Here is a 24,622-nt window from a genome sequence, read left to right as displayed (position 1 = left end):
TCCCGTCCTCTCCTCTCCCGTCCTCCTGCCCTCTCCTATCTGGCCGGCCAGTGCTGGCCCATTGGAGAAGGCTGCCGGCATGGCACAGCGTCCAGCTCGCTTGGCTCCGGCATCACCCGTCATTTCCGAGAGCAAAATGTCCCTGGAGCCAAATGCGGGAAACCTGTCATCAGCGAAGAACCTGCTCGGGATGCAGTGATTAACGTGCGGGGAAATACTAGGGAAATAGGGAAGGTCCCGGTCTGGCCTCGCTTTCTCGTTGCCCATCGTAGCTTGATGAGCTGTCCCGGTCGGGGCTGGTGGCTCGCCCCAGCACGGTGGCGGTGATGGGAGCAGCCAGAGCGGGCTGAAAATCTCTCCCTGCGGTCCTCACAAATGTTACGCAGGCTGGGCTGTTGTCTCAGAGCAAGCATCGGCCCCCAGATCGCAGCCTTCACGAGCGCGGGTGGCTCGGGGTGGGCACAACGCAGCCCCTCGCACGAATAAAGTCTGGTAGAAACAGATTTTTGCCTCCTGCTTCAAAGGAAAGAGAGAACCTTAGAAAACAGTGGGATAAAATAAATTCATGGGATCCCGAGTTTGTGAGAAACTGTGTAAAACAGTTCCTTCACACCATTCATTGATCATGTCTCAAAGAACGTAAGTATATTCTACTATTATATTATAAGAAAATTTGGTAATCCCTTTCCCCAGGGAGTGAGATCATCAAATGAAGGTTCACTTCATTTCAATGTTCCACATCCTCTTGTTAGACCTTGAAGTTGGCAACGCAAGAAAACAGGAACTCCACCCTGGCTGGCTGAATTGTAGTGTTCTGCAGCTAGCTCCTGACCATCTGCCTTTGCTTCCTGTTATGACAGAGTTTTTGAACTTTCTGGGATGTGTGGAAAGTCATTATTTACCCTTCACCGCTGAGTAGGTGATGTGAAAGTGACCGCTTAAAACACCCTGCGTATCGCTGTATATGAGCCTTTTCTGATTGAGTAGCATTTGCTTTGTTTATTGCATTGATTTGAGGGGGTTTATACATTTTTTCACAGGTTTATTTATTTCTCTGGATCAGCCAACCCTTAGCATCCAAAAAGATGTCCTCACAATAACTGCAAATGCCACTCTAAACATTACTTGCAGGTAAGGGCAAATCTCTCCAGCGTGATTTTGGTGGGGGTAATGCACGTAGTGAAATCTGTAGAGAATTGCAGGTGATTCGGTCTCTCTCCCGTCATTGCTCCTGTTTCTCCCTGTTTCCTTTGTGCCTCCACCTCGCTTTTCCCTGGCAGAGTGTAGAAAGGATCTTCAAGGGTTGCAGAAGGGAGAGCTGGGGCCCGCAGGGTGTCCAGGAGGAGGAAGCGTTGGCCAGGTCCCGTGGAGCCCGCTGGCGAGCCGTGCTCTTGACTCTCCCTTTCGGGTGCTGCGTCGCTTAGATTGAGCAGAACATAAATCTCATGTAGCTTCCTTATAGGTATGAGCAAAAGGTTGATTTATGTGAATTTATCCTGTGTGGCTCAATGCTCCATGCGATGGGATGAAGCCCATTCCTCTCCATAGGCGTAGAGATGAGCGGGGCTGGGGTTTGCCACCTTGGCATCAGTAGTGGCGCCCATTGCCTGCTCACGCTCCTCTAACGTTTGATTTCCCAGCGGACAGAGGCCGTTGGAGTGGTCCTGGCCAAGCAACCAGAGCAGTGCTGAGAAGCGTATCTCTGTGACGGACTGCAGCGACGGCCCCTACTGCAAGACACTTACTCTCCTCAAAGTCATCGGCAATGACACAGGGGACTACAGGTGCCTGTACAAGGACAGCCAGGCCGCTACAACCATTTATGTCTACGTTCAAGGTGAGGGCTAACACAGTCCTTAGGTGGCTCTTCCCCTAGCCTCAGGAGAAAAAACGGGTATCAAGTATCTCAAAATGGTTTCGATGTTAAAATTTCTTAATCCTAGAATTTTTGATCCTGTGAAACTGCTATTTTTCTGGGTTTCATGCTGAGTGGTTGCATGGTAGCATGCTAGTTGCCATCAGCAGAAAAAGCCTTTGTACCTGTAATTTTGAACTGACGTGTTGTATGCAGTACTTGGTCTGCTATGCTCCTCCACCCAGAACTTAGCATGCATATCTCCACTGTGCTCGGAGCCTCTCCTCATGAATGAAGAGCTCTTACTGACCTCAGCAGGAGTTTCATACAAGGGAGGATTATAGAGACTGTATATTTATTAAAAATGACAGATCCAATATCTTTTACAATTTGTACTATCTGATACCATTAAAAAAACAACAACAACAAAAACCCCAACCCAAAATATAAAATTCCATAGTTTGCTGCCTGTAATAGTAAAATGTATTCAGGCTTTAAGAGCTAAGTTGTCACACTCGGGCTGTCAGTTGTAGTGGGAGGAACACAGCTGGGCATCGCAGACACTGCAAAGCCTGTGACTTCGTAAGCGCGTTCATTGAGGCATCTGCCTTCTTGCACTGATGGCTTGATACCTGTTTTCTGGTGCTCCCTGTTTCCTTTTTATTGTTAACTTATCGTTACCATTTTGAAGTCTGGGATGCTGTTATACACATGGGCCAGCTTGTTCTCTAAGATCACACACTTTTTTTTGGTCTGGCTTTGGAAAGGATGCTGCCACTGGGGGAGCCAATGTAGCACGTCACTGCTTTTAACTGGTATTTCCTGCAATACTTATGCAAGGAAAGTCACACGAGGGTGAAGCAGGTTTTTGTCAGCACGAAGACGGCGGGGGCAGGAAGCTATTCTCCAAAGTGAGCGCTGCTGCTGATAGCTGTTTTGAGAATAATGATATTGTAAAGCTAGGGAGGGGGTTTGTAAAAATATGTCCCCTCTATTTAGTCTTATCTAATAAGGTTTGAGTGTTTTACCACATAGAAAAGAATAAAACTAATTTGAGGAGAAGTAGACAGGAAAAGAACAAATCTGGAAAAGTTTCCTCTGTAATCAAGTGAAAAATAATATCCATTTACCAAGTGAATATTCTTCTAGATTACAGATCTCCATTTGTGACTTCAGTTAGTGACCAGCTGGGCATTGTATACATCACTAAGAATAAAACTGTGGTAGTGCCGTGCCTTGGAACCGTATCAAATCTCAATGTATCTCTACATGCGGTAAGGAAAAACTCCCATTATTACTGTAGGAGTTAGTTTTGTTGAAATCACTGTGGCATAAGTACGTTGCCTGAAGTATAAGTAAGTTTCTTAAAAACTTCTTTCCCTCCTTGGGAATTTTATAGCCTGTGATTACGAGGTGAGTGCTGTAACTGTACTCGTCCATGATCCTGCGCTCCCAAAGCGCAGAGTGACGGCCTATGAAAGGGAGGTTGCCTGAGCTGGGATATCAAAACTGGGACCCTGTGGTTATGGGAAACGTTGGACTTGAAAATTCAGGGTTGTTTGCTTTTTTTTTTTTTTAAATCTGACTATGTATTTTATCAATATCTCCAACAGAAATATCCAGAAAAGATATTTGTTCCTGATGGTAAATCAATTTCATGGAATAATAAAAAGGGATTCACTATACCCAGTCACTTAATCAACTATGCGGGCATGGTCTTCTGTGAAGCTAAAATAGATGATGAAAGCTATCAGTCTGTGATATACATAGTCGCAGTTGTAGGTAAGCCAATGTTGGGTTTTTTTTTCTCTACAGCCAATGTTATTTTGCTCACTACCACATACTGAACCAATTATATTTGGTTGGACTCTAGGTTATCCAATACTGACAATGCAGTTAATGCAAAATGGATGTTGTGATATACATTACTTTTAAATGCAATGTATTGTGTTCTTTCTGGTTGACCGTTGGGATAAGTGCTTCTATTTTTAGTGTTACATACATGCCAGGGATTTAGATTTTTTCTTCTGACAATGCAAGCCTTTTTTCTGAAACCACTCTATTCTGTTCTTTATTCACTTATCGAAGGCATAGTTGGAGGCAACTAGAGGCGGGCATCCATCAGCAGCAGATGGGAGGGAATTGCACTGAGGGGGTACCAAGGGAACGGGGGATCTGAAAGTCATACTAGGAGCTAGTCCTGACCCTGACAGGGGTTGGTATCTTTTGTCAGCTGTTCCTCAAAACCCAGAAATAACATCATGATTCTGTGGAGGCTCAAGGCTGAGCTAAAACTGCAGCTATTTCTCTTTTGACTCTGAGGACACAAGGACCACTTCAAGTGGCCGGTTGGCACCACGGCAGTCTCGCCCTGCTTGGTAGGAAGACATAGCAGCCCCTCCACCTTTTACTCTGTGCAGCAGGGTCTTGCTTCTCCATCAAATTCATCAGTCTTCACTCCAATTTGGAGCAAATTTCAGAATTTCCGCATTCAGAATATTCTGATTTGGAATATTTTAACTATTCTATTGCACAAAGTAAACTTTGGAAAGTTTTACCAATGCCAGGTTGTTATTCTTAATAAAGTTCCCAGTTATTGCTGGAGGTGGGGATGTATCTCCTTTAGTTTGAGGTCTCACAAGGTGTCTGAGGCAGAGGAACTGTGTGGGTCACCGTCCCCTGCCTGCTCCCACCACTGGGGGGGCTCTGATCAAGCACATACATCCTGCTGTGCCGCATCTGACGCGGCTCTCGGATGGGAAATGCTTGGAGCAGGCACATCCCTTCCCTCCAGGCTCCTTTGATGATGGAGTTCCAAGCTCCATCATCATGCTGAACTGGGGAATGGAGGGGCCTCTTTGTAGCTGAGGTTTCAGTGGGAATTTCGGTGAATTCACCTAGGAAATTTGGTGCTGTGTGCTGTAAAGAAACCTCTTCTTAGCTCCATGTTTTGTGTGCCTTCCTCTAGGATACCGAATCTATGACCTGACGATGAACCCGCACTACCAAGTAGAGCTGGCAGTGGGAGAGAAACTTGTTCTCAATTGCACCGTAAGAACGGAGCTGAATGTAGGAATTGATTTTAAATGGGACTACCCTTCCATCAAGGTAAAAGTGTAGTAACTTAAAGGTGCCAGCATCACAACGATATTTGAGTTAGTTCTAATGTCACTCTCCTCTTTGGTATTGACAAAGCAGATGTTAGTGTACAAAGAAATTGCTAGTATATACGGGTGTGCAAAAAGTGACAGGAGGAATAACAATAAAATCACCAAACACCTCTGTCTTTTATCTACTACAGGAAAAACGTGCAACCGTAAGGGATTTAAAAACCACTGCAGGAGAAGTAAAGAAGTTTGTAAGCACTCTTACCATCGACAGCGTGTCCTTAAGTGACAAAGGCCGATACACTTGCGCAGCATCCAGTGGCCGTATGAACATGAAAAACAGCAGTTACTTCATTATCCATGGTATGGCATCTTCCACTTCAGTTTGGTTGGTTGCTTCAGATTTGGGATTGATTACTGGGATGCAGCAGGCCCCTCAGTGGTGAATCAAATGACAGAAATGAACCAAACTGCAGCTACAGTATTTCTCTTGCACCCACTATGGGTTTATTTTTATACCCCAAGCTTAGCTAATGATAAGATTTTAAAGGATCCTATATGTTACTGAAAGCTATAGAATCCCATTGGAAAATGGGCAGTAAAAGAAACTGAGGTAAGCCTCTGATCCTCCTCTGCGTTGACCCTGAGGTCCTGTAAAGCTGCGCTTGTGTAGATGACTCTATAAATCGCTGCCTGCTCTCACTCCAGGTGGATTTACACTAGATTCTGGTGGCTGTGCAGGACAAGAGTCTGGGTCAGCATGAATGAAGCTAGGAAAATAGAACTTTCAGCTTTTACATTATGAATAGATGAATCAAATGGAGCTTTGGTCAGAAGGAAGAGATGCAAAGGAAACAACTTTGGCTAAGTGCATAGATAAGTACGAGGCCACATCCTACAGCCTTTTCTCAAGCCCCCCCCCCCTTGAGTACAGCCCCAGTGGCTCCACTGGCTTACTTCTAGAAAGAAATTGCAGCATTTTTAATCACTGAGTCAGACCAAGGATTTTATATTTTCAAGGAGACTGGTTTTCCTGAGGTCTGATTTCAGGGGCCTGCATATTAATGGCTCTTTTCCTATTTTTAACATTTAATCTTATTATGTGTCACAGTGATTTGAGTTAGACTCAGTTTTCTCCTGGGTTCTTTTTATTTCTCTTCAAAACCAGACCATGTGCTACAGTGAGCATACCAGATATTAAGTTGATACCAAATCCTAAATCTTAGCCAAAAGGCTAATCACTGCCTTAGTCTGCATGCAAGTTTATAACTTATACCAAGTGATGTAAATAATTTCAAAGTGTTCTGTGATTGCAAAGGTACAAATACACACTTGAGAAGAGGCGGAAAGTATCTAACTTTGTCACATTGTAGTTTTGAATGCTAGTATTTTCTGGAATGAGTAGATCAAGTCAGTTTTATGATATCTATTTATTTATATAAGTATATATAGGTCTGACAGTTCAAATGCCATCCTGAGAGCTGAGTCTTGTCTCAGCTTTCCAGAGCTCCCCACTGGGGAAACTGGTTTACTGCTCTATCCAAAGGAAAAGGGTTTTCATGGTGGGTCCGGAGCCCACCAGCTCTCTCTGTTTTGGAGCCAGCTGTGCTTTACCAGTGGCGTCCTGTCACTGGCCTCTATTTGTCACCTGCTGTTAGGAGCTAACCCAAAGAGAGATCACTTATGCCTTTGTCCACGTGGAAAGACAATTCCATGTGATTTTTTTTTTTTCCCCCCCAGAAAGTCCTTTTATTCATCTGGAGAGAATGGAGAATGTGGTCGAGACAAAGTTAGGTGACACAGTCAAAATTCCTGTAAAATTTAAAGGATATCCTCCCCCAGAGGCGAAATGGTAAGAAGTGGGACACGATGTGTTTGAAAAACGGATCTATCCTTAGTCAAGGTAAATCTCCAAAGTATTCATAGCACTCTGTATTTTCTTCAGGTATAAAAATGGGAAAGCCATCAATGCAAATCATACAGTTAAACTAGGCTACATGTTAGCGATCACTGAGGCAGCTGAAAAGGATGCTGGGAATTACACTGTTGTTCTTACAAACCCTACTAACAAGATGCAGAAGAGACATACGTTTACCCTGCTTGTGAATGGTAAGTGGTGTACAGGGGTACCTTTCTTTCATGGGTGGAAATGGTGTACTACCATTCTTAGGATTAAATTAGTCCTAGATCTGTGCAGATTTAAGTGGGGGTGGTGGCCAAGAGCAGAGCACTTGAACCTGAGCCCTGGGAGGGCAGAGGTGGCCTGTCTCCTGTCTCCAGGATGTACTGGTCCAGAGGCTGAAGGCTCCCGGTGTTGTTGTTGTGATACTTTGTGTGTGTTTTTTGTTTTCTGTATATTATTTCTTTGCTTCTGCATCCTGCTCTTTTCCTGCCTTCCTTGCTGACCGTGCTGCCAGAGCTCCCCCACCCCACTCCATCCTGGCCCTGTCCCGCCTCACCCATCCTTCCTGCCCCACGCCAGCTGTCCCTCCTTTTCTGCCCTGCCCTGTGCAACTCTCCTCCTCTGTGGTCCCCAGGAAATACCCCAGCCCCCATGCTTTAAAGGCAGCAGGCCTTGGAAAAGGCAGCGAGGCTACGTGCAGTGGGATCAGGGCTGGGGAATAATATGAGTTTACCGACTGGGGTTGGTGGTAGGAGTTCAAGGGCTGCATTTTAAATGAATGGTGATGAAGGGAGATGTTATAGGAGATAATAAGGATTTTATCTTGATGGCCTGATCCTCAAGTTGTTGGGCAGGTTCACTTCTTCCCAACACAAGGGGTAACGGGTTTAAATTGAAAGTGGGGAAGATCAGATTACAAACCAGGAAGAAATTATTCCCAGAGAGGGTGGTGAGGCACTGGAACAGGTTGCCCTGAGACGTTGTAGATGCCCCATCCTTGGTTGTCTTCAAGGCCAGGCTGGATGAGGCTTTGAGCAACCTAATGGAAGGGGTCCCTGCCCATGACAGGGGCTTGGATCTAGATGGTCTTTAAGGTCCCTTCCAACCCAAACCGTTCTGTGATTCTATGATTCTATATAGAGTTACCTTCAGAAACTTTATATACATCCTTGTTCCTTGGAGGTGCTCTGCTTTGTGCTCAGACACGCGGGGCACAGTGTGAATTAGTCTGTGTGGGTCTAACACATGTCGGTGGTACCACTGAGAGCTGTTAGCGGGCGGTGTAACCTGCTGCTTTCTCCTCCAGTTCCACCCCAGATCGGTGAGAATGCGCTGCTGGCCCCCGTTGACTCCTACAAGTATGGCTCGGCGCAGGCACTCACCTGCACCGTCTACGCCGTCCCACCGCCCACCACCATCCTCTGGCACTGGCAGCTGGAGGAGGAGTGCACTTTCAGCCCCCAGTAAGTGCTAAGCCATGGCTGTCTTCTGCAGCTTACGTACCTCTTGAGGGTTCCTCAGGATGGAGGTGTTTTTTTTGTGTGCATCCCTTGTCCGGGCTCATTACTGAGCACAAACCCAGTGGCCAGTGAAGAAAAGGTTGCTGTAGTTAATGGATCATTGCAGGCAGGCTGTGCCGAGGTCAGCGTCATCGGTGCTGAGCTGCAGAGGCAACGGCCACCCGCAGTGAAGAGCCAGCGGTGCCTGCGCGTTGCCTTCTTGAAGGGCATCTTGGCTTGCGTGGGGTTTCTAACGCAGCTCTCTGCATGCCTTCCCCTCAGATCTCCCTGTGGGCTGCAGGCCCGAAGCTCCATCCCCAACAGAGGAAACTTGCTGTTTATGCTAATGACAGACCTTGGTGGTGGGTTTTTTTTCTACGCTCAAGTGCTGAGCGTGACGGTGCTCTTTATCTGTGTGAAAGTGTATCTCGGAGGAAGTGCACTGATTGATGTTGGGGAATGATAGAGAGAGTGCCTGACTGAGATTCACGCAGCTTCCCTTATCTGGGCCTGCCATAAGCCCAGATTTCCTTTAAAAAAAAAAACCGTAAAGCCAGAAAAAAAAAAAAGGCATTCTTCTTTCCTGTTGTTGTTTTTAAAATGATTTCCACTAGTTTCTTCCTTTGGTGCCTGGTTGCTTCCTACACAACGGCTACTGTCCTCAAGAAATTCTTTTAGGGAGTTCAGTGATTTCTATGTCTCTGTCTTCCTTTGAACTAAATTAACTTGAATCATCCATTTATGAATGGAGGTTTGTTCCCAGAATAGCTGCTTCCCTCCAAGCCTCCTGATTGAGCTGACACAGGCAGATTAATTAGGAAAATTCACCTTTTGGCTCTAGGGTTTCTTACTTTACAGAGCACAAAGGTCTCAGAAGGTTATAGGGTGCAATTTAATAGAAATGTTTCTAGAAACATACTTTTCTCTCACAGTTGCAGGCTGTGGCCAGTGATGCATCCGATTTGTGGATAAATACCTGCATATTATAAAGAGAATGCAAGCCCACTCTTCTGAAGGGTGAATATTAGCCTTATGTAATGCATGTGTGTCTACTTATTTCTCAGGAAAGTTCGCTCAGGAGCCAATCCATATGCATGCAGGAAATGGAAAGTGATCTCCGAGAGAAAGGGTGGGAATCAGGTTGAAATTAAGCACCGAGTCGTTACTATTGCTGGCAAAACAAAGGTGAGCAGGTTTTCTTTTCTGTTGGCTGGGGGTGATGAGGCCTGTTCAGCAGTCCCCGTAGCTGGAAAGACGTCACTAGAGATGAGACTCTTGTCGCCTGACGTTGAACTCGGGGGTCTACTCGCAGCTAGTCGTGCAAGCTTCTGCTGAAGGCAGTTGGCAGAGGTGGAGACTTTCAGCCCTTCAGGCACTGGCCCAAAGTGAGTCTCCAGTCAGGAACCTAACTTACTGAGACTTCAGTGCTTACCTTTGGGTGGTCTGAGGTTAGGTACGTTAATTTTGCTGATTAACTGTAACAGGGAGAAGCTGGAGGACCAAAGAGCAGAAAAAGTTGTGGGTGCAGGATCTATTAACACATATACTGAATTCTGCCTTCTGGCAGGCTGCTTTTTCTTGTTTTGTTTTGCCTGACGCTAACAACCATAAGGAAAGAAATGTAAACGTCAGGAGGGGACTGTGCTCCTGCTGTGCCATGGATTGGTGTTGTGGAGGGATTTCCGGTCGTGCATATATCTGCTGAACACTTTGCTCTTGAGGTGGTCGGGCTCACGTACATATTTTAGCCTTGATGTGGTATGAAATTGGTCGGTTGTTCTTTCGTAGACTGTGAGCACCCTCGTGATCCAAGCAGCGAACGTATCGGCTTTGTATAGATGCATGGCTACGAACAGAGCTGGGTCAAGTGAGAGAGTTATCTCCTTTCATGTGACCAGTAAGTAGACCCTCTTGAGGACATCCATATTAAATTAATGTTATTTTGTCTGTTTCGTTGATGATAGACACTTCAACATTCTTTGATTGCTGTCCTGTGTAAAATCCTTGCATTCTTTAGGATTTTATTTTTTCCTAAGGTTTTCCTGATGCAGTCTTTAAAGTCAGCACCTAAACAGCTAATTGATTAGATCTGCTGGCACCAATGGAGTGGCAGTCCCATGAAAATGATGCAAAATGGGCACAGTTGTCCTGAGAGTGATTGCTACTGTGCTTTTGCAGTCACTTAAAAGAGCTACAGGGAAATTATGGTGGTGTCACAGAATGAGTAAAGACGTCCTGTAGAAGCAAAGACTAATGTTTTCAAAAGCAGTGGCAAAGAGCTTCTTTCTTCTTGAAAATCAGCCCCAATATTCACATGCTGAAATAATATTTTAATCCAAATCTAAAAATGAACTATAAGTTAAGGCTAAAAATCATCTTAGGTTGCCAGAATTTCCTACAGTAAGAGGAACTATATTCAGTACACAGGCCTTTCTTTGATCCATTTTAAATGTATTGTTTTTAATGAGCTTGTACTCTTGACGTAAATGACTGATCGATTTTTCACTGTTCTGTTTCCTTATTTACATCTGGCCAAGATGGGATAAGGCTCCATTTGTAAAATGGCCTTTTTCAAGTTACTGTGGGCAACAAAATATGCGAGCTAGTAGGAATAAATTTTTTTTTTTTTAACTTGCAGGGGGTCTTGAAATTAATCTCCAGCCTCGGAATCAGCTCACAGAGAAGGACAACATGTCCTTGCAGTGCACAGCAGACAAATTCACCTTTGAGAAGCTATCGTGGTACAAGCTTAGCGCTCATGCTTCGCAGACTCCCTTTGGAGGGCTGCCCATGCCCGTCTGCAAGAACCTCAATGCTCTCCAGAAGCTGAACGCAACAGTTTCAAATACCAACGGTGAAAATGTCACCTTAGAGCTCATCCTCCGTAACATCTCCCTCCAGGATGGAGGGGACTATGTTTGCATTGCCCAGGACAAAAAGGCTAAAACGCAGCACTGCCTGGTGAAGCACCTCACTGTGCAAGGTATCTAAAATGGGTGGTTGCATGTGCAAATAACTGCAGTAACGTCGGGTTTTGGTACCTTCAGGTCTTGCACGTGTTGGCTTAATGGCTCACTGTGTTTGTTCAATAGGTTTAGAGCATTAGTTGTAAATAAAGGGGTCGTTGGTTGTTCATGTTAACGGCTGCCGAATGCAGGGCTGGGGTTTGTCTGGGCAGCAGGGATTTACTGTTTCATCAGTACCAGTGAGGAAACACTGACCGAGCCACTGTGCTGTGCAAGGAGATTTATTTTTCCTTTCCACCTGTATACATGCATGTGGCATGACTGCTGCTGCTCTGCGTCACTGAATCTTGACTTTGAAGTACGGTCTGTGAGTTAAAACTGTCACAAAGTGGTGCCGGTATTCAGGCACAAGCAATGCAAGCTGATAATCAATCAGCTTTTCACAGAAATAGCGATGACTTTGCTTTGGGAGTTAGGCTGCTCAAGCTGATTCAGGAAAATCCATGTTCATGAGCTCTCCTGAGTGGACATTTGGTGGACCATCAGTACCAGACTTCTCCTAATGACCCTGGACATAGAAATGTGAGGGAAGGAATTTCTCACCTATTCCCTCTTTCCACAGCAGCCTGAACAATTACAAATTAAACCATCTAAATCAGGTTACACCAATACTGTTAAAATATTCTGGGCTATTATCATTTTTTCACGTCGTGTGGAAGTTTGACTATAATATGAACATAAATGCTGGGACTGTTGGTGTTTCAAAAGGATTTGAGACTTTGCTACTGGGCCAAGTGTGTAGAGTGTCATCAAGTGCTATTACTGCAAAAATATGGATGTTTTCTTAAATGGTCAGTAATTTTGTCTTATTTTCGAAACAACAGAGCCCATGGCACCCACGCTCATAGGAAATCTGGAAAATCAAACAACAAACATTGGTGAAACCATAGAAGTGTCATGCACAGCGAATGGCATTCCTCCTCCAAACATCATGTGGTTTAAAAATAACGAAACACTTGTTGAAGATTCAGGTGAGGATTGCTCCTTTTGCTACAGATTTTCTAAGGGGTTTCTTGCATAGGTCTCACTGCTGATTTTCACCGTGAAAAGTCAAATTTTGAATTTTTAACACAAACCGGCATAAAAATAGCACAACTAAGAATCATGATTTTTTTTATCCTCAGGGATTGTTTTGAAAGATGGAAACAAAACACTGACCATACGTCGAGTGAGGAAAGAAGATGGAGGGCTCTACACCTGCCTCGCCTGCAATGTCCTCGGATGCAGAAAAGCGGTGGCTTATTTTTCAGTGGAAGGTTCGTGTCAGCTTCTTTCCAGATTGTGCATGAAATCGTTATGAAAAGAAAATCTATGGGCTATGCTGATCAAAGGTTTGAAAATACACCATGAGGTCTGCAAAAAGTCCTGACTGTTCCTACCAAGCTCAAACTGGGTGCTCTCATAGTGATTAAAAAATTAAATTAAAAGCTCCTTCCCCTTTATACTAGTACGTTTGCAAAAATCAGTCCCTGAATCCTTCACAAACCTCTGTCTTACAAGGCAGGGTGATTGTCTGGTCTGTTCCCTCAAGGTAATTAAAGCAGTATCCTGTTATTCTTATAGGTCCCATTAGGATATTAGGATGTTGGGCAATATGTTTACGTGGGGTGGAAATCATTTGCAGCTGACATCAATGCAGATTTCAGCTGATGTGGTAGATATGGCTGGGGCATGTCTGTAAAAGTTGGAAATCTGTGTAGGGTGTATCGTTTCACTCCAAGAAATCTGTAGTGCAGCTCATCAGGGTCGTGCAATGGAGTCTGCTACTGTGTTGGAAGACTTGTATGGTGCGAGGGGTGAAATGCATGATGTGACAAAGGGGAGATGAAAGAGAGGGCTGCTCGTGCACACTGATAGATGTTCAAGAGGTGTCTGCTGGAGTCTATTTCACTGAAAAAGGGATGTTGTAAATAAGTCCTTATTTTCATGTGTTGTTGTAGAACTGCATTTTTCTGTACCCCAGCTGAAGCGTGTAAAGGGACAAAAGAGAGATTGTTCTCTGGGTCATTATCACAGCACTTTATTTACTCTATGATGGTTTGGGGTTGGTTTTTTTGTTTCTGGAGAAAGACTCATTCATTTTGTGTATTCCAAAACAATTATTTCTTTTTAAAATGTGAGATTTTACTTTTTATTTTTTGCCAAAGGTCCAGATACTGTCCTTGGAACAAAGTTGGTACTAAGGAATTGTGTGGTGTATAAACCAGCACTAAACTAAGCGTAATATTCCAACATACAAACCCAACCTTTTTGTTTTGTTTTGCCTTTGTTTCCTTGCTCCATATTGCACTTTTAAAACGAACCTTCAGAACAAGGACCTCCATTCTCTACTTTAATGAATGAACAAAACCAATATGCTTCCAACTATCACTCACATATTCATTTATTTCTTCCCAGGCGCTGAAGAGAAAACAAATCTGGAGCTCATTATCCTCGTTGGCACTGCAGTGATTGCCATGTTCTTCTGGTTGCTTCTTGTAATCATCCTCCGGACCGTTAAGCGGGTAATGAAAAAATTCTCATACTGTCCTATCGACACTGGTCTTGCATGACAAATGAGAGCTGACTTGAGGCCTTTTGTGTTGTTTCTTTCCATTGTCCCTAAATCAACAGACACATTTTTTCTCTCCATGCCATAACATTCTTGCCTGGAACCGGGGGCACAGAAATTTGTTTTTAATTGAACAGGCCCTCACAAGAAAAAAAAAAGTGTTTCAGCTGGTTTTGTTTATTAAAAAAAAAAAAGTGCAAGCAATTAACGATGATCACACTCCCGATGACATGGTGTGGGGAAATGGCAGCCAGGCATTTCTGGGAAATAGTGGAACACTACAAAGTGAGAAAATGTCACTTTGCCTGCAAATCACCAGCGAAATATCTGTGCAACTACAACTAATACCATTTTGCAGGCCAACGGAGGGGACATGAAGACTGGCTACTTGTCAATCATCATGGATCCTGATGAAGTCCCTATAGACGAGCACTGCGAACGGCTCCCGTATGATGCCAGCAAGTGGGAGTTTCCCAGGGACCGGCTAAAGCTAGGTGTGTCTTCATTGCACGAGCCATTTAGTGCTACCGCAGCCAGCCCTGTGCTGGGGGGTGTTTCTGGTCCTGGCTTGTCATGGGTCTGCCCTGCTGCAGGACCCCCAGGTGGGATCTCTGGTCCATTATCAGCCCTCTGATAAGTTCTGATACATAAACTCAGCTCAGAGTTGCTCTTTGTTCTGCATCTTTTACCCACTGCGCCAGGCAAATAAATCTGAGTATGTTCATCTTCTCACTTCAAGGTAAACCTCTTGGGCGTGGAGCTTTTGGCCAGGTCATAGAAGCAGACGCATTTGGGATCGACAAAACTGCTACCTGCAGAACAGTGGCAGTCAAAATGCTTAAAGGTAAAAAAGATGACTAAAACTTCACCTTGAATATACAATATAAGGATAATTGCCAATACTATCACCAGTAGCAAAAATGGCAATATACAGGTTTAGCTTAACGGTGTCATGAAGCAATGTTTGAGGAATGTACATGCCTTTACCTCATCAATAATCAGAGCGATGCAACTGTGGTTTCTTAGCCATTGCTTTATAGACCTACTCGGGTTCAGAATATAAATTTGCTCCTGCAAGCAGTGTGAACATGTCCATTTTTGCCTTATGCAGCCTGGTAGGGAGCTTTCTGCAAGTCTCAGACAATGGCTTCGGCACGCTCGCAAATGAGTAGCAGTTTTGAACAGCTTTCTCCTCACTGTAAATCATATTACAGTGCCTTGCATTCACCACAAGAAAGTTGAAAGCTGCGGTTCCCAGGCACACTGTCCCAGAGGAGGATGTAGCTGGGGCAGAAGAATGGGGCTGCCAGGAGCCGGGGGCTGTGTCCCACCCTGTGGTGTACTGGAGGAAGGGTGGGAAAGCCGGGGGACTTCTGACAGTACAGCGTGAGCGGTCACAGGCAGAGGCGAGACTCGCTGCAGACTTGTTGCAATGAGATGAGCCTGCAGTAATGACAACAAATTTAGAAAGCCCTTGTCCATCCTGCTTTGCAGTGCTCAGGCAGCCTGCGGAGGGCCTGCCCCACTCTCCCCACTGCTTCAGCTCTTTCCTCTTCCCCTCCCTGTGGGCCCTCACCAGCCTTTGGGGAGGCTGCAGGGACAGGCGTGTTTGGCCCTGATGCTATCTCCCCCAGTCCGTGGACCCGTTGGACCCTCAGTGTGGACCCCAGCAATGGCTACGGGACAATTATTCTTGCCCTTCGTGTCTGGGAGGGTCAAAGAGCAAAGTACAAACTGCTCAGAAGGTCTGCAGGAAAAAAGGTGTTTGTTAATCTGGATTGTTGGTGTCCCTGTTCTGATGTATTGCCCTTGGCAAACTTTGGAAAATGTTTAAAACACAAGCAAAACCAAGCCTGTCATATAGCTGACCCAGGCTACCAACCAACAAGACTTCTCACTAGATGGGCTGGAAAAATGACAGAAGGGAACGCAGAGGAGGGGAAAACCTTTCTGTCTGTGATGCTCCTGATCTATGTTGGTTTACCTCTGCAGAGGGTGCAACCCACAGTGAGCACAGGGCACTTATGTCGGAGCTGAAGATCCTCATTCATATTGGCCATCATCTCAATGTTGTCAATTTACTCGGAGCCTGCACCAAGCCGGGAGGTGAGTAACTTCTCAGTGGGTGGGAGGGCGTTAGTGAAAACCTTATTTCTGACATTTCTGCTGCATAGAAATTTGAGTTTCAAAATTAAGGAGTGGGGAGAAATTGTCATCTTAAAAAACCAAACCAAAACCAAAACTAAACCCATCAGATTTTGATAAGAGTGAGCAGGTCTAGCAGTGGGATAAGAGCTCAGAAGCCCCGAGTACTATATCCAGCTTCATCCCTTAGTTGTTCTGACACTTTGCTTTTGTGTATCTCACACCCACCTTTACGGTGGACACCTGACTTTGGGTCTGAGTCCAGTACCAGATTTCACAAGCTGGTCTAGTTCTTGTCACCGGCTACAGGGCAGCTGCAAGTTATGACTTCCCTCCCAGGCTTTGGATGGGCTATAGGTGCCTCTGTGGGTGTGTGGGAGGGGAGATTGCAATTTGGAGTGCAGCTCTGGGTGGATGAACCTATTTTACTTCATAATTGGGGACAGATGTTTCATTTAAGGAACCCAGCACTGCACGCTAATTTGGAAGAAATTCAGTGCAAAGTAACTCAGTAATAATTTTTCAGGGAAGCTGACTTGTTGGCTTACTGTGGGATCAGAATTTAATTTGTAAAGTTCCATGACAGAAGTGCAGTAGTTGAGGGAAACATAATCCATAAATATTTCTTTCCTTGTTTATTCCATGATAAAATAGACATGGCCGGTATCTGGATGCTAGGATGGAAATATATCATTGTAGCCTATGCCAATATGAAGCAATTTGAGCATGAAATACCACGTTTGACCTGTACATTAAGGCATCTATGTCTGAAACAGAGATTCCTCTTTTAGGTTTTTGGGACTTAAACTGCCTGCACAAAAATGTATGGATAATCATGTGTGTACTTTATTGCAGATGAGGGGTTAATTGCACTGAAGTTCATTCAGATATGTATGTCACATCCTTACGATGTCAATTAGCCTAGGCTAATTGACACTTTAAGTATAAGCACATCACTGTACAACACTGTATGGAGAGGGTGGTGAGGCACTGGAACAGGTTGCCCAGAGAAGCTGTGGATGCCCCATCCCTGGAAGTGTTCAAGGCCAGGCTGGATGAGGCTTGGAGCAACCTGGTCTAGTGGAAGGGGTCCCTGCCCATGGCAGGGGGGGTGGAACTAGATGGTCTTTAAGGTCCCTTCCAACCCAAACCGTTCTGTGATTCTATGATTCTATGATTTTCACATATGAAATCGGGCCTATGATTTTCAAAAATCATTTGAATCATTTGTTTTCTTTTCCTTCCTTATACAGCAGAAAAGGAATAATTTCCCTGCTTTGAATAGATTTCTTAATTTATTATTGGTATTTTAAAAAAATTCTGGGTGGTAGAATGCTTTTTGAAAGGTATGTATTTCTAGCCACAAATATTGCTGTGGGGTAAGGTGGAGTATAATTATCCTTCTAAGGAATTGCTTTATGTGTTATACAGGCCCACTCATGGTGATCGTGGAATATTGCAAGTTTGGAAACCTATCAGCTTACCTACGGAGCAAGAGGAGTGAATTTGTCCCCTACAAGGTAAGGAGTCAAGGTTAACATGTCTGATTCGGTGGGGTTTTTCCACAATGTTTTCTAGTTTCTAGTGCCGACTGTAGTGGCAGTCCTTGGGGACGCTGAATATCTAGTACTTCTCATGGGAATGAGAGATGGCAAAGACATCAGAGGTCATCTAGTCTTTCCCCTGGCCCCTGCAATGGGGCTATTTTGTTATTGTTAGCTTAAAATGTGCAAAGGAACTGGGCTTCCACTATTTCCCTTGGCAGATTGTTCTACGCTTGGCCGTATCTGTCAGGAAGCTTTTTCTGATTATCAGCCTCAATTTTTTCCTTTCTTAGTTAAGCGCCAGACCACCTTAAATAACTGCACTCCCTGCTTAGTGTATATATCATCAGATATCTATAGCTGCCTTTTACCATGTGGTTATCCTTTCCACTATCCCCTTGGCTCATTGCTGAACCAGGCTATACGCTTTTTTTGCTGTTAATCATTTTGTATAATTGATGTATCTCATGAGTTTATGCTCCGCTTTTCACCTCCTTTGCAAAGGGGAGCTTCATCACAGCACCCCATCTTTGCACCCCAGTTTGAAAGGAGGGGGAGAATGGAGGTTGGCATTTTCAAACTCAATTCTGGGTCCCTCTGCAAGGGGGTCTGATTTCTGGAGAGGTTTGGGAGGATCCATCCCCTTCGAGGGTCAGACACGGGATGAGGAGCATGGCTCTGGGTACCCAGCACGGAGCATCATGCTTGGGACCCCACTCTTTCACCCACAGCCGGGAAGGAGGCCCCTGGGCTGTGCTCTGTGATGCTGGACGACCTATGCTTCAGTCTTCCTGCAGCTGCCGTGTTTAGATAAAAGCTTCTTCAAACTGCTTGTTGGTTCTCCAGGGGGTTATTTTTCTTTATCCTTGGAGTCATTGTTTACTATTTTATATTGGCAAAGGCAACTCGCTGCATCCTCTTGTGAGGTAAAAAGGATAAACAAATATCTGAGGCCTTGAAGGAAGAGGCAGGGTTTCACAAGGGTGCTGACCCTTGCTTACACAAGCAGTGGGGATGGGAATCAGCAACGGAAAAAAACAGCCTTGCCAGGGGAGAAAAGTCACCAGACCGAAGCAGGAGAAAAACGAAAACGTGGATGAGAAAGCCTGCAGGGCTGGCATCCTCCCCAAAGGCATTTGGTGGCTTAGGGGAAGAAGCAAATAAATCAGATTTGAAGGCTGTTAGGGTTTTGGCCAAGGCAGAGGTTTAGTGGAAGGGTCTTCGCAGCAGCGGGTGGTAAAGCTGTAGCAGTATGGAGAGACTCAAGAGCATGAGTTGGGGTTCGGCAGCATCCACTCGAGCTTCACAGTGTATCCTGAATCGTGTGGAGACGGTGCTGGAGGCGGAGCTGGGAGGATGTGGGAGCATGCTAAAGCCGTGCTGTGGAGTGGTGGGGGGTGCTCAAGCTGGTGAGCACACACATCCATGGTTTGCCATCGCTGACACCGCACCAGCATGGTGCCCCAACCAGAGCTGGCTTGGAGCTGAGTGGGCAGCCGTGCCAGCGCTGGGCTACCCTCCCTGCCCTCAGTGGTGCCCGTGGCACAGAGCGTGGGGCGTGCCACTGCCTCTCCCGAGGAAGCTTCTGGCATGCTTTCTGTTTCTGATTTCTCCCACCCTCCCCTCCCCTTTCTAGACGAAAAGTGCCAGGTTTCGGCAGGGGAAGGAGAACTACGTTGGTGACATCTCCACGGACCTGAAGCGACGGTTGGACAGCATCACCAGCAGCCAGAGCTCAGCAAGCTCCGGCTTTGTGGAGGAACGGTCCCTGAGTGATGTGGAAGAGGAGGACGGTAAGATAGATCTTCTCCCTGTGCTGCAACAGCTGCCATTGTTGGAGGGCTGATAAAGGGCACGGGGGACTGAGCTATTTCCAAAGCTTCCTCAAAGCTGTGTGCGGGGTATTTCTCCTGGATGACTAAAGTTCCTGAGCTATGGATCATCTGGTTCAGCATCCCAAACCCCTCAGGTCCATCCCAGGTAATGTCCTGTCGAAAAAGGGTGCGTTTTTAGTGTACGTTCTTTTGAACATCTGCCTATTTAACGCCCTAGTGTCTTCAGGGAAAGTCGTGGAGCACAAACTCCGAAGGCAGTGCAGAGAGGGATGTGCCAGGATGCTAACTGAATTTCCTCAGTGTTTAACCAGAAGTTAAATATCGTCAAATCCCATCTGCTTTACTGCTTTTTAGCAGAGAAGTTGGTTTGCCTTCCCTCTGCGCAGGTGGTCTGCCAGGAACAGGAAACCTGAATTATCCACTCATTCAAAGCCTCCCCTGAATATACACACCCTCTGCAATGGTTTCATTGATGTGTTTGCCATGTTCTTCTTTGGCAGAGACAGCACAAAGTGCTCAGTGCTGCCAACATGTTTCAGAGACCTCTGATTTCAGCGAGTGGCGGGATCAGGCTGGTCAAGAGGGAGGCCATAGCTCAACTGCCTGTACCTCAGCTTCTACTAAAAATCATTTAATGCAAAGAAAAACATCAGTATGTTAACAGGGAGGATGGTCTTGTGGTTTCATGTGATCCTAATAGGTAATGTCAGACATGCACTTTATGTGTTTCCACACCATTTTGGTCCTTTTCAGACCTCTCTGGTGTAGCCAGTGACCCTCTGTTGTAAGAAGAGGATGAGGTTAGGCTTCTTTTACCTCAAATTAGCAGGGATTTTTGCCAAACTCGAGTCTTTCTCCCCATGGCATATTCTTCCCCCGTAAGGACTAGGTGGAGCCTCCCTCTCATCGTTTTCCAAATCCATCTGCTGAAACCACAGCAAGCCTTTCCTGTCCTAGGAACTTGTGAGCTGGGTTTTGGTTGTTTTTCTTTTGAGATTGTTTTGCAAATCTTTCCGCCGGTGGGTACTCTGGAAATAAGCAACGAGACCTGGGGTATAACCCATCATCTCGGAGTTTATTTTACACGGGACTAGTTTGGTATGAAATGGGTTGTTAGTGATAATTATACAGCCAAAAAAAGGGCTCAGATTTCTCTTCCCATTCAACGTGGCTTAAGGTTAAGATGGGCATTTACCTAAGAAGCAGTTATGGGTGAAATCAGTGACAAGGGGCATGTTTGACTGTCGTCTGATTCTTTGCAGCTGCTCCTGAAGACCTTTGCAAGAACCCTTTGACCATGGAGGACCTCATCTGTTATAGCTTCCAGGTGGCGAGGGGAATGGAGTTCTTGGCTTCACGCAAAGTAAGGAACTTCTCAGGAAGAGTGGCGTGTTATTTATTTGACTGTAGGAAATAGGGCTGTAGGTCTATAGAAGGAAACAGCATGTTCAGCTTTGGCCTAGCAGCCATCCGCAACATTTTCTTTTTTGCCTTAAGACGTACCCAAATCGTTAACAGCACAGAGTGAAACAGCCCAGGCGTTTATTGACACAAATGTTAGTGTAAGGTGTGTGGGTCACCGATTCATAGAAGAATGATTAAGTGGTTGGAGGAGGGCAGATGACTTATGAGGACAATTAAAGGAAACATGGACAAATCCCTGGTAACCGCAGCTAACCTAGAATAAAGGAGTTTGCTCGGAGGAGGTTGCCCCTAACTTGTGCAGTGGGATTGGAACAGCAATGTGAGGAAAGACGATGCTCACCTATTGCAACCTCGTGGACGACTCCTTAGAGAGCCTCTTGCCAAAGACACCCTGGCAGTCAATAGCAACGCACCTGCGTTTTAGCCTTCTAGAAGGCCAAACCACCTTTTCTGTGGTTTGATCCTAAATACATACAGTACATGTTTCAAAGGGTGCAAATGCCAGCAAGACTTTAGGGTCTTTTCTGAAAACACGCATTTGTCTGCATTTCATACGTGCTGGTTGGTGTGTATATGCAAAAATATGTCTTTCCAGGATCCTCATCTCTAGTCCATACCAGAAACAAATCTGCAGCCACTTTCAGAGCCTGGCTTTTGTACTTCAAGCTATTAAGGCTTGAGTTTTGAAGTCTGTGGCTAAGCTGTTGTTCTGCACACGTAAAGGCATGGACTTTTCACTCTGTATTCAAGATTCATTTGTGCTGGAATTAAATTGGCGTTTCAGTGTGGTAAGTTTTTTCAGAGAGAGAGTGGAGTACACAGATTTCAGTAAACCTAGGTAAATTTAAAGATAATCAGATCTGAACCTGTTTTGCGTCAGCTTCTTAGGATAATTAATTAGCTAACTTCAAAGGTCCTCTCTGAATAGTGGATAAACAGACGTATGTTTGGACTTGGAAACACAAGTCTCCCTGAGCCAAATCAGTTGTGAACATCAAAAAAGCACTTAGAATCCGAAACTGTTGATGCTGAGGCTTCTTTTCTTAAAAGGTTTTAAGAATTATCTGGCCTTTGAGGGTAGGAGAGCACATATGTGAAAGAGATCAGGCCCGTGGACGGAGCTGTGACGACAGGCAGCACATGAAGTTGTTTACTTCTCTTTGCAGTGCATCCACAGGGACCTGGCTGCTCGTAATATCCTCTTGTCAGACAATAACGTGGTCAAAATCTGTGATTTTGGCTTGGCTCGAGACATCTACAAAGACCCAGATTACGTCAGAAAAGGAGATGTAAGTTTCAGATTCTCTACCTGAGAGAGAATTAATGAAGTCAGCAATCCTTTTATTTTTTTTTTTTTACCTTAAATGGGTTTGTGGAAACTCGGTGTTTTGCTAAACCACGATACCTTTTTGTTTACGGAAATGCTTTCAGGCCAGACTACCCCTAAAATGGATGGCACCAGAAACCATTTTTGATAGAGTATATACCATTCAGAGTGATGTATGGTCCTTCGGAGTTCTGCTGTGGGAAATATTTTCACTAGGTGAGTCACTTTTATTTTACTGAGACATCTTAAATTTTAAACAACATTCTGAAGGAAAACAGTCAAAGGGTTCTTGGATCCTCTTTAGCATTTTTTTTGTTTGTTTTTGAATATTTCCTGTTTACTTTCATATTCAAATGACAGTGTTCTTTCATACTCAAATTTCCTTAAAAATGCAGATGTAGGAATATGGACTTAAAATGCTTCTTCATACAATTCCAGTATCTGATTATTTGCCTCATTTACTTAATCAGTTGCTGTTACCATCATAAATATAAATTGTTTGCACAACCTAATACACTGAATTACCTTATTAACTCAGGCCATAGTGAATTATTTGTTTGAAAATTAATCCCAGCATTTAAGAACCTAATGCGTTAAAATCACCGTTGCTCTCATTTTAGGTGCGTCGCCATACCCTGGGGTGAAAATTGATGAGGAATTTTGCAGAAGACTGAAAGAAGGAACAAGAATGAGAGCACCAGACTATACGACACCAGAAATGTGAGAAACTGTTCTTCCAGCTGCCCACATTTACCTCACAATAATAAATAGCAGGTGCCTGTTTTCTTTGGGCTGATATTTTAATGGGCTTTGTTCTTCCAGGTACCAAACAATGCTGGATTGCTGGCATGGGGATCCGAAGCAGAGACCGACTTTCTCAGAGCTGGTGGAGCACCTGGGGAATTTACTGCAAGCCAACGTCCGTCAGGTATGTGAAATGTATTCTGTGGTTGCTAAAACCACCAGCTGATTCCTGTCGGTCCCACCAGCCACCATGAAATCCCATGGCCGGGTACTGTCCGCTGGAGCCATCAGGGAGCGTGGGCTTCTTCCACCACTCCCGTTACAGACCAGCAGTCGGGACAACTTGCAAAGAATGACTTGGGAGGGGAAAGCATTTTGGGAAGAAAGCCCACTGCCTCCAGGTGGGCTGCACAGGCCTCCCTCCCTCCTGGGTTCTCCATTTTGTGGTTCCCTCTTCTTCCACCACAAATGTAGCCAAGGCCAGGGCAATAGATGTGAGCACTCTGGATGCAGGAGGCTGGCTTTTGCCATGTGCTCTCCTGTTAAGCTAGTTCTTCCTTTCCGACCTGTAGCTAGTAATTATGCATGTGTCACATTGTAGTCTGAAAGGGATAGATGAAAACCAGTAGAGAATAGGGGGAAGCTACAAAATTATTTTTTATGGGACTATAAATAGGTATGCAGTACCAAAGGATGCATAATCCATTTATTTTCTTCATACTTCATAGGAAAAAACATAAACAAGTGGAAGAAATTTTTTAATATGTTATTAATTTTATTCACATCAGGTTAGTGGGGAGATTTAGGTTGCATATCAGGAAGAAATTCTTCCCAGAGAGGGTGGTGAGGCACTGGAACAGGTTGCCCAGAGAAGCTGTGGATGCCCTATCCCTGGAAGTGTTCAAGGCCAGGCTGGATGAGGCTTTGAGCAACCTGGTCTAGTGGAAGGTGTCCCTGCCCATGGCAGGGGGGTTGGAACTGGATGGTCTTTAAGGTCCCTTCCAACCCAAACCATTCTGTGATGCTATGACACTGGAATAGTCTGTACAGAGAAGATACCAAAGTATTGATAGCCAACTTCCTTTTTTGCGATCTCTGTTTAATAAGGTTTTTTTTCATTTCCTTCTTGTACTTAATTTAGGCTTTGTGATTCATATTCTGTACTCCAACCCAGTCTCACTTTCAGTTTAAGGTTAGTTTTTTCCCTCAGGGTCATGTTCTTTGTGTCATTGCAATTCAAAGGTTACTAAAATTTGAATTTTTTATTTCAAAGACATCAAGGAAAAGTTCAGTTTACACTTTATGTTACAGTATATCATATAAAAATCTCAATTTTTTGAAATGAGAACCATTTGGCAGTGGTCCTTACTCAGTTCCCCTCTTTTAATGAAACTGCTCCTGCAAAAGTGGTATAATGCTCATAGTTTAATAGAACAACAAAGGTAGCTCTGTTGGACTGATGCATTCTCCATGTGTGTGTTTGTAGCTGTTTATGCATCTCTGTAGCCGTATTTAATTTTTGTAATTTTTCACTGCATTCTACAGGATGGTAAAGACTACGTTGTCCTTCCTTTGTCAGTATCGCTGAATATGGAAGAGGATTCGGGTCTCTCTCTCCCAACGTCACCTGCTTCCTGTAGGGAGGAAGAGGAAGTCTGTGA

General features: G+C 44.8%; 1 protein-coding gene across 1 annotated transcript in view; it reads left to right on the top strand.

Moving 5' to 3' along the window:
• Positions 1–79: 79 nt before the first annotated feature.
• Positions 80–24,622, top strand: part of KDR (kinase insert domain receptor (a type III receptor tyrosine kinase)) — a gene marked incomplete at its 3' end in the record, with an annotated part of 29,242 nt that continues 4,699 nt past the window's right edge. The window contains exons 1-27 of the mRNA XM_010158916.1: positions 80–195; positions 1,018–1,131; positions 1,641–1,837; positions 3,005–3,129; positions 3,469–3,637; positions 4,824–4,963; positions 5,157–5,325; positions 6,703–6,814; positions 6,908–7,071; positions 8,172–8,328; positions 9,429–9,549; positions 10,153–10,261; positions 11,003–11,347; positions 12,215–12,361; positions 12,515–12,646; positions 13,788–13,894; positions 14,300–14,435; positions 14,681–14,785; positions 15,934–16,047; positions 17,518–17,606; positions 19,267–19,423; positions 20,728–20,828; positions 22,057–22,179; positions 22,322–22,433; positions 22,838–22,937; positions 23,040–23,145; positions 24,507–24,622. The exon at positions 24,507–24,622 is cut by the window's right edge and continues 24 nt beyond it. Coding sequence (XP_010157218.1) covers positions 80–195; positions 1,018–1,131; positions 1,641–1,837; positions 3,005–3,129; positions 3,469–3,637; positions 4,824–4,963; positions 5,157–5,325; positions 6,703–6,814; positions 6,908–7,071; positions 8,172–8,328; positions 9,429–9,549; positions 10,153–10,261; positions 11,003–11,347; positions 12,215–12,361; positions 12,515–12,646; positions 13,788–13,894; positions 14,300–14,435; positions 14,681–14,785; positions 15,934–16,047; positions 17,518–17,606; positions 19,267–19,423; positions 20,728–20,828; positions 22,057–22,179; positions 22,322–22,433; positions 22,838–22,937; positions 23,040–23,145; positions 24,507–24,622 — 3,683 coding nt within the window. The remainder of the gene's footprint in view (positions 196–1,017; positions 1,132–1,640; positions 1,838–3,004; positions 3,130–3,468; positions 3,638–4,823; positions 4,964–5,156; positions 5,326–6,702; positions 6,815–6,907; positions 7,072–8,171; positions 8,329–9,428; positions 9,550–10,152; positions 10,262–11,002; positions 11,348–12,214; positions 12,362–12,514; positions 12,647–13,787; positions 13,895–14,299; positions 14,436–14,680; positions 14,786–15,933; positions 16,048–17,517; positions 17,607–19,266; positions 19,424–20,727; positions 20,829–22,056; positions 22,180–22,321; positions 22,434–22,837; positions 22,938–23,039; positions 23,146–24,506) is intronic.

The sequence above is a fragment of the Eurypyga helias genome, unplaced genomic scaffold, assembly GCF_000690775.1.
Source record: "Eurypyga helias isolate BGI_N326 unplaced genomic scaffold, ASM69077v1 scaffold19479, whole genome shotgun sequence".
NCBI lineage: Eukaryota > Metazoa > Chordata > Aves > Eurypygiformes > Eurypygidae > Eurypyga > Eurypyga helias.
This window is presented reverse-complemented; position numbering and strand designations above follow the sequence as displayed.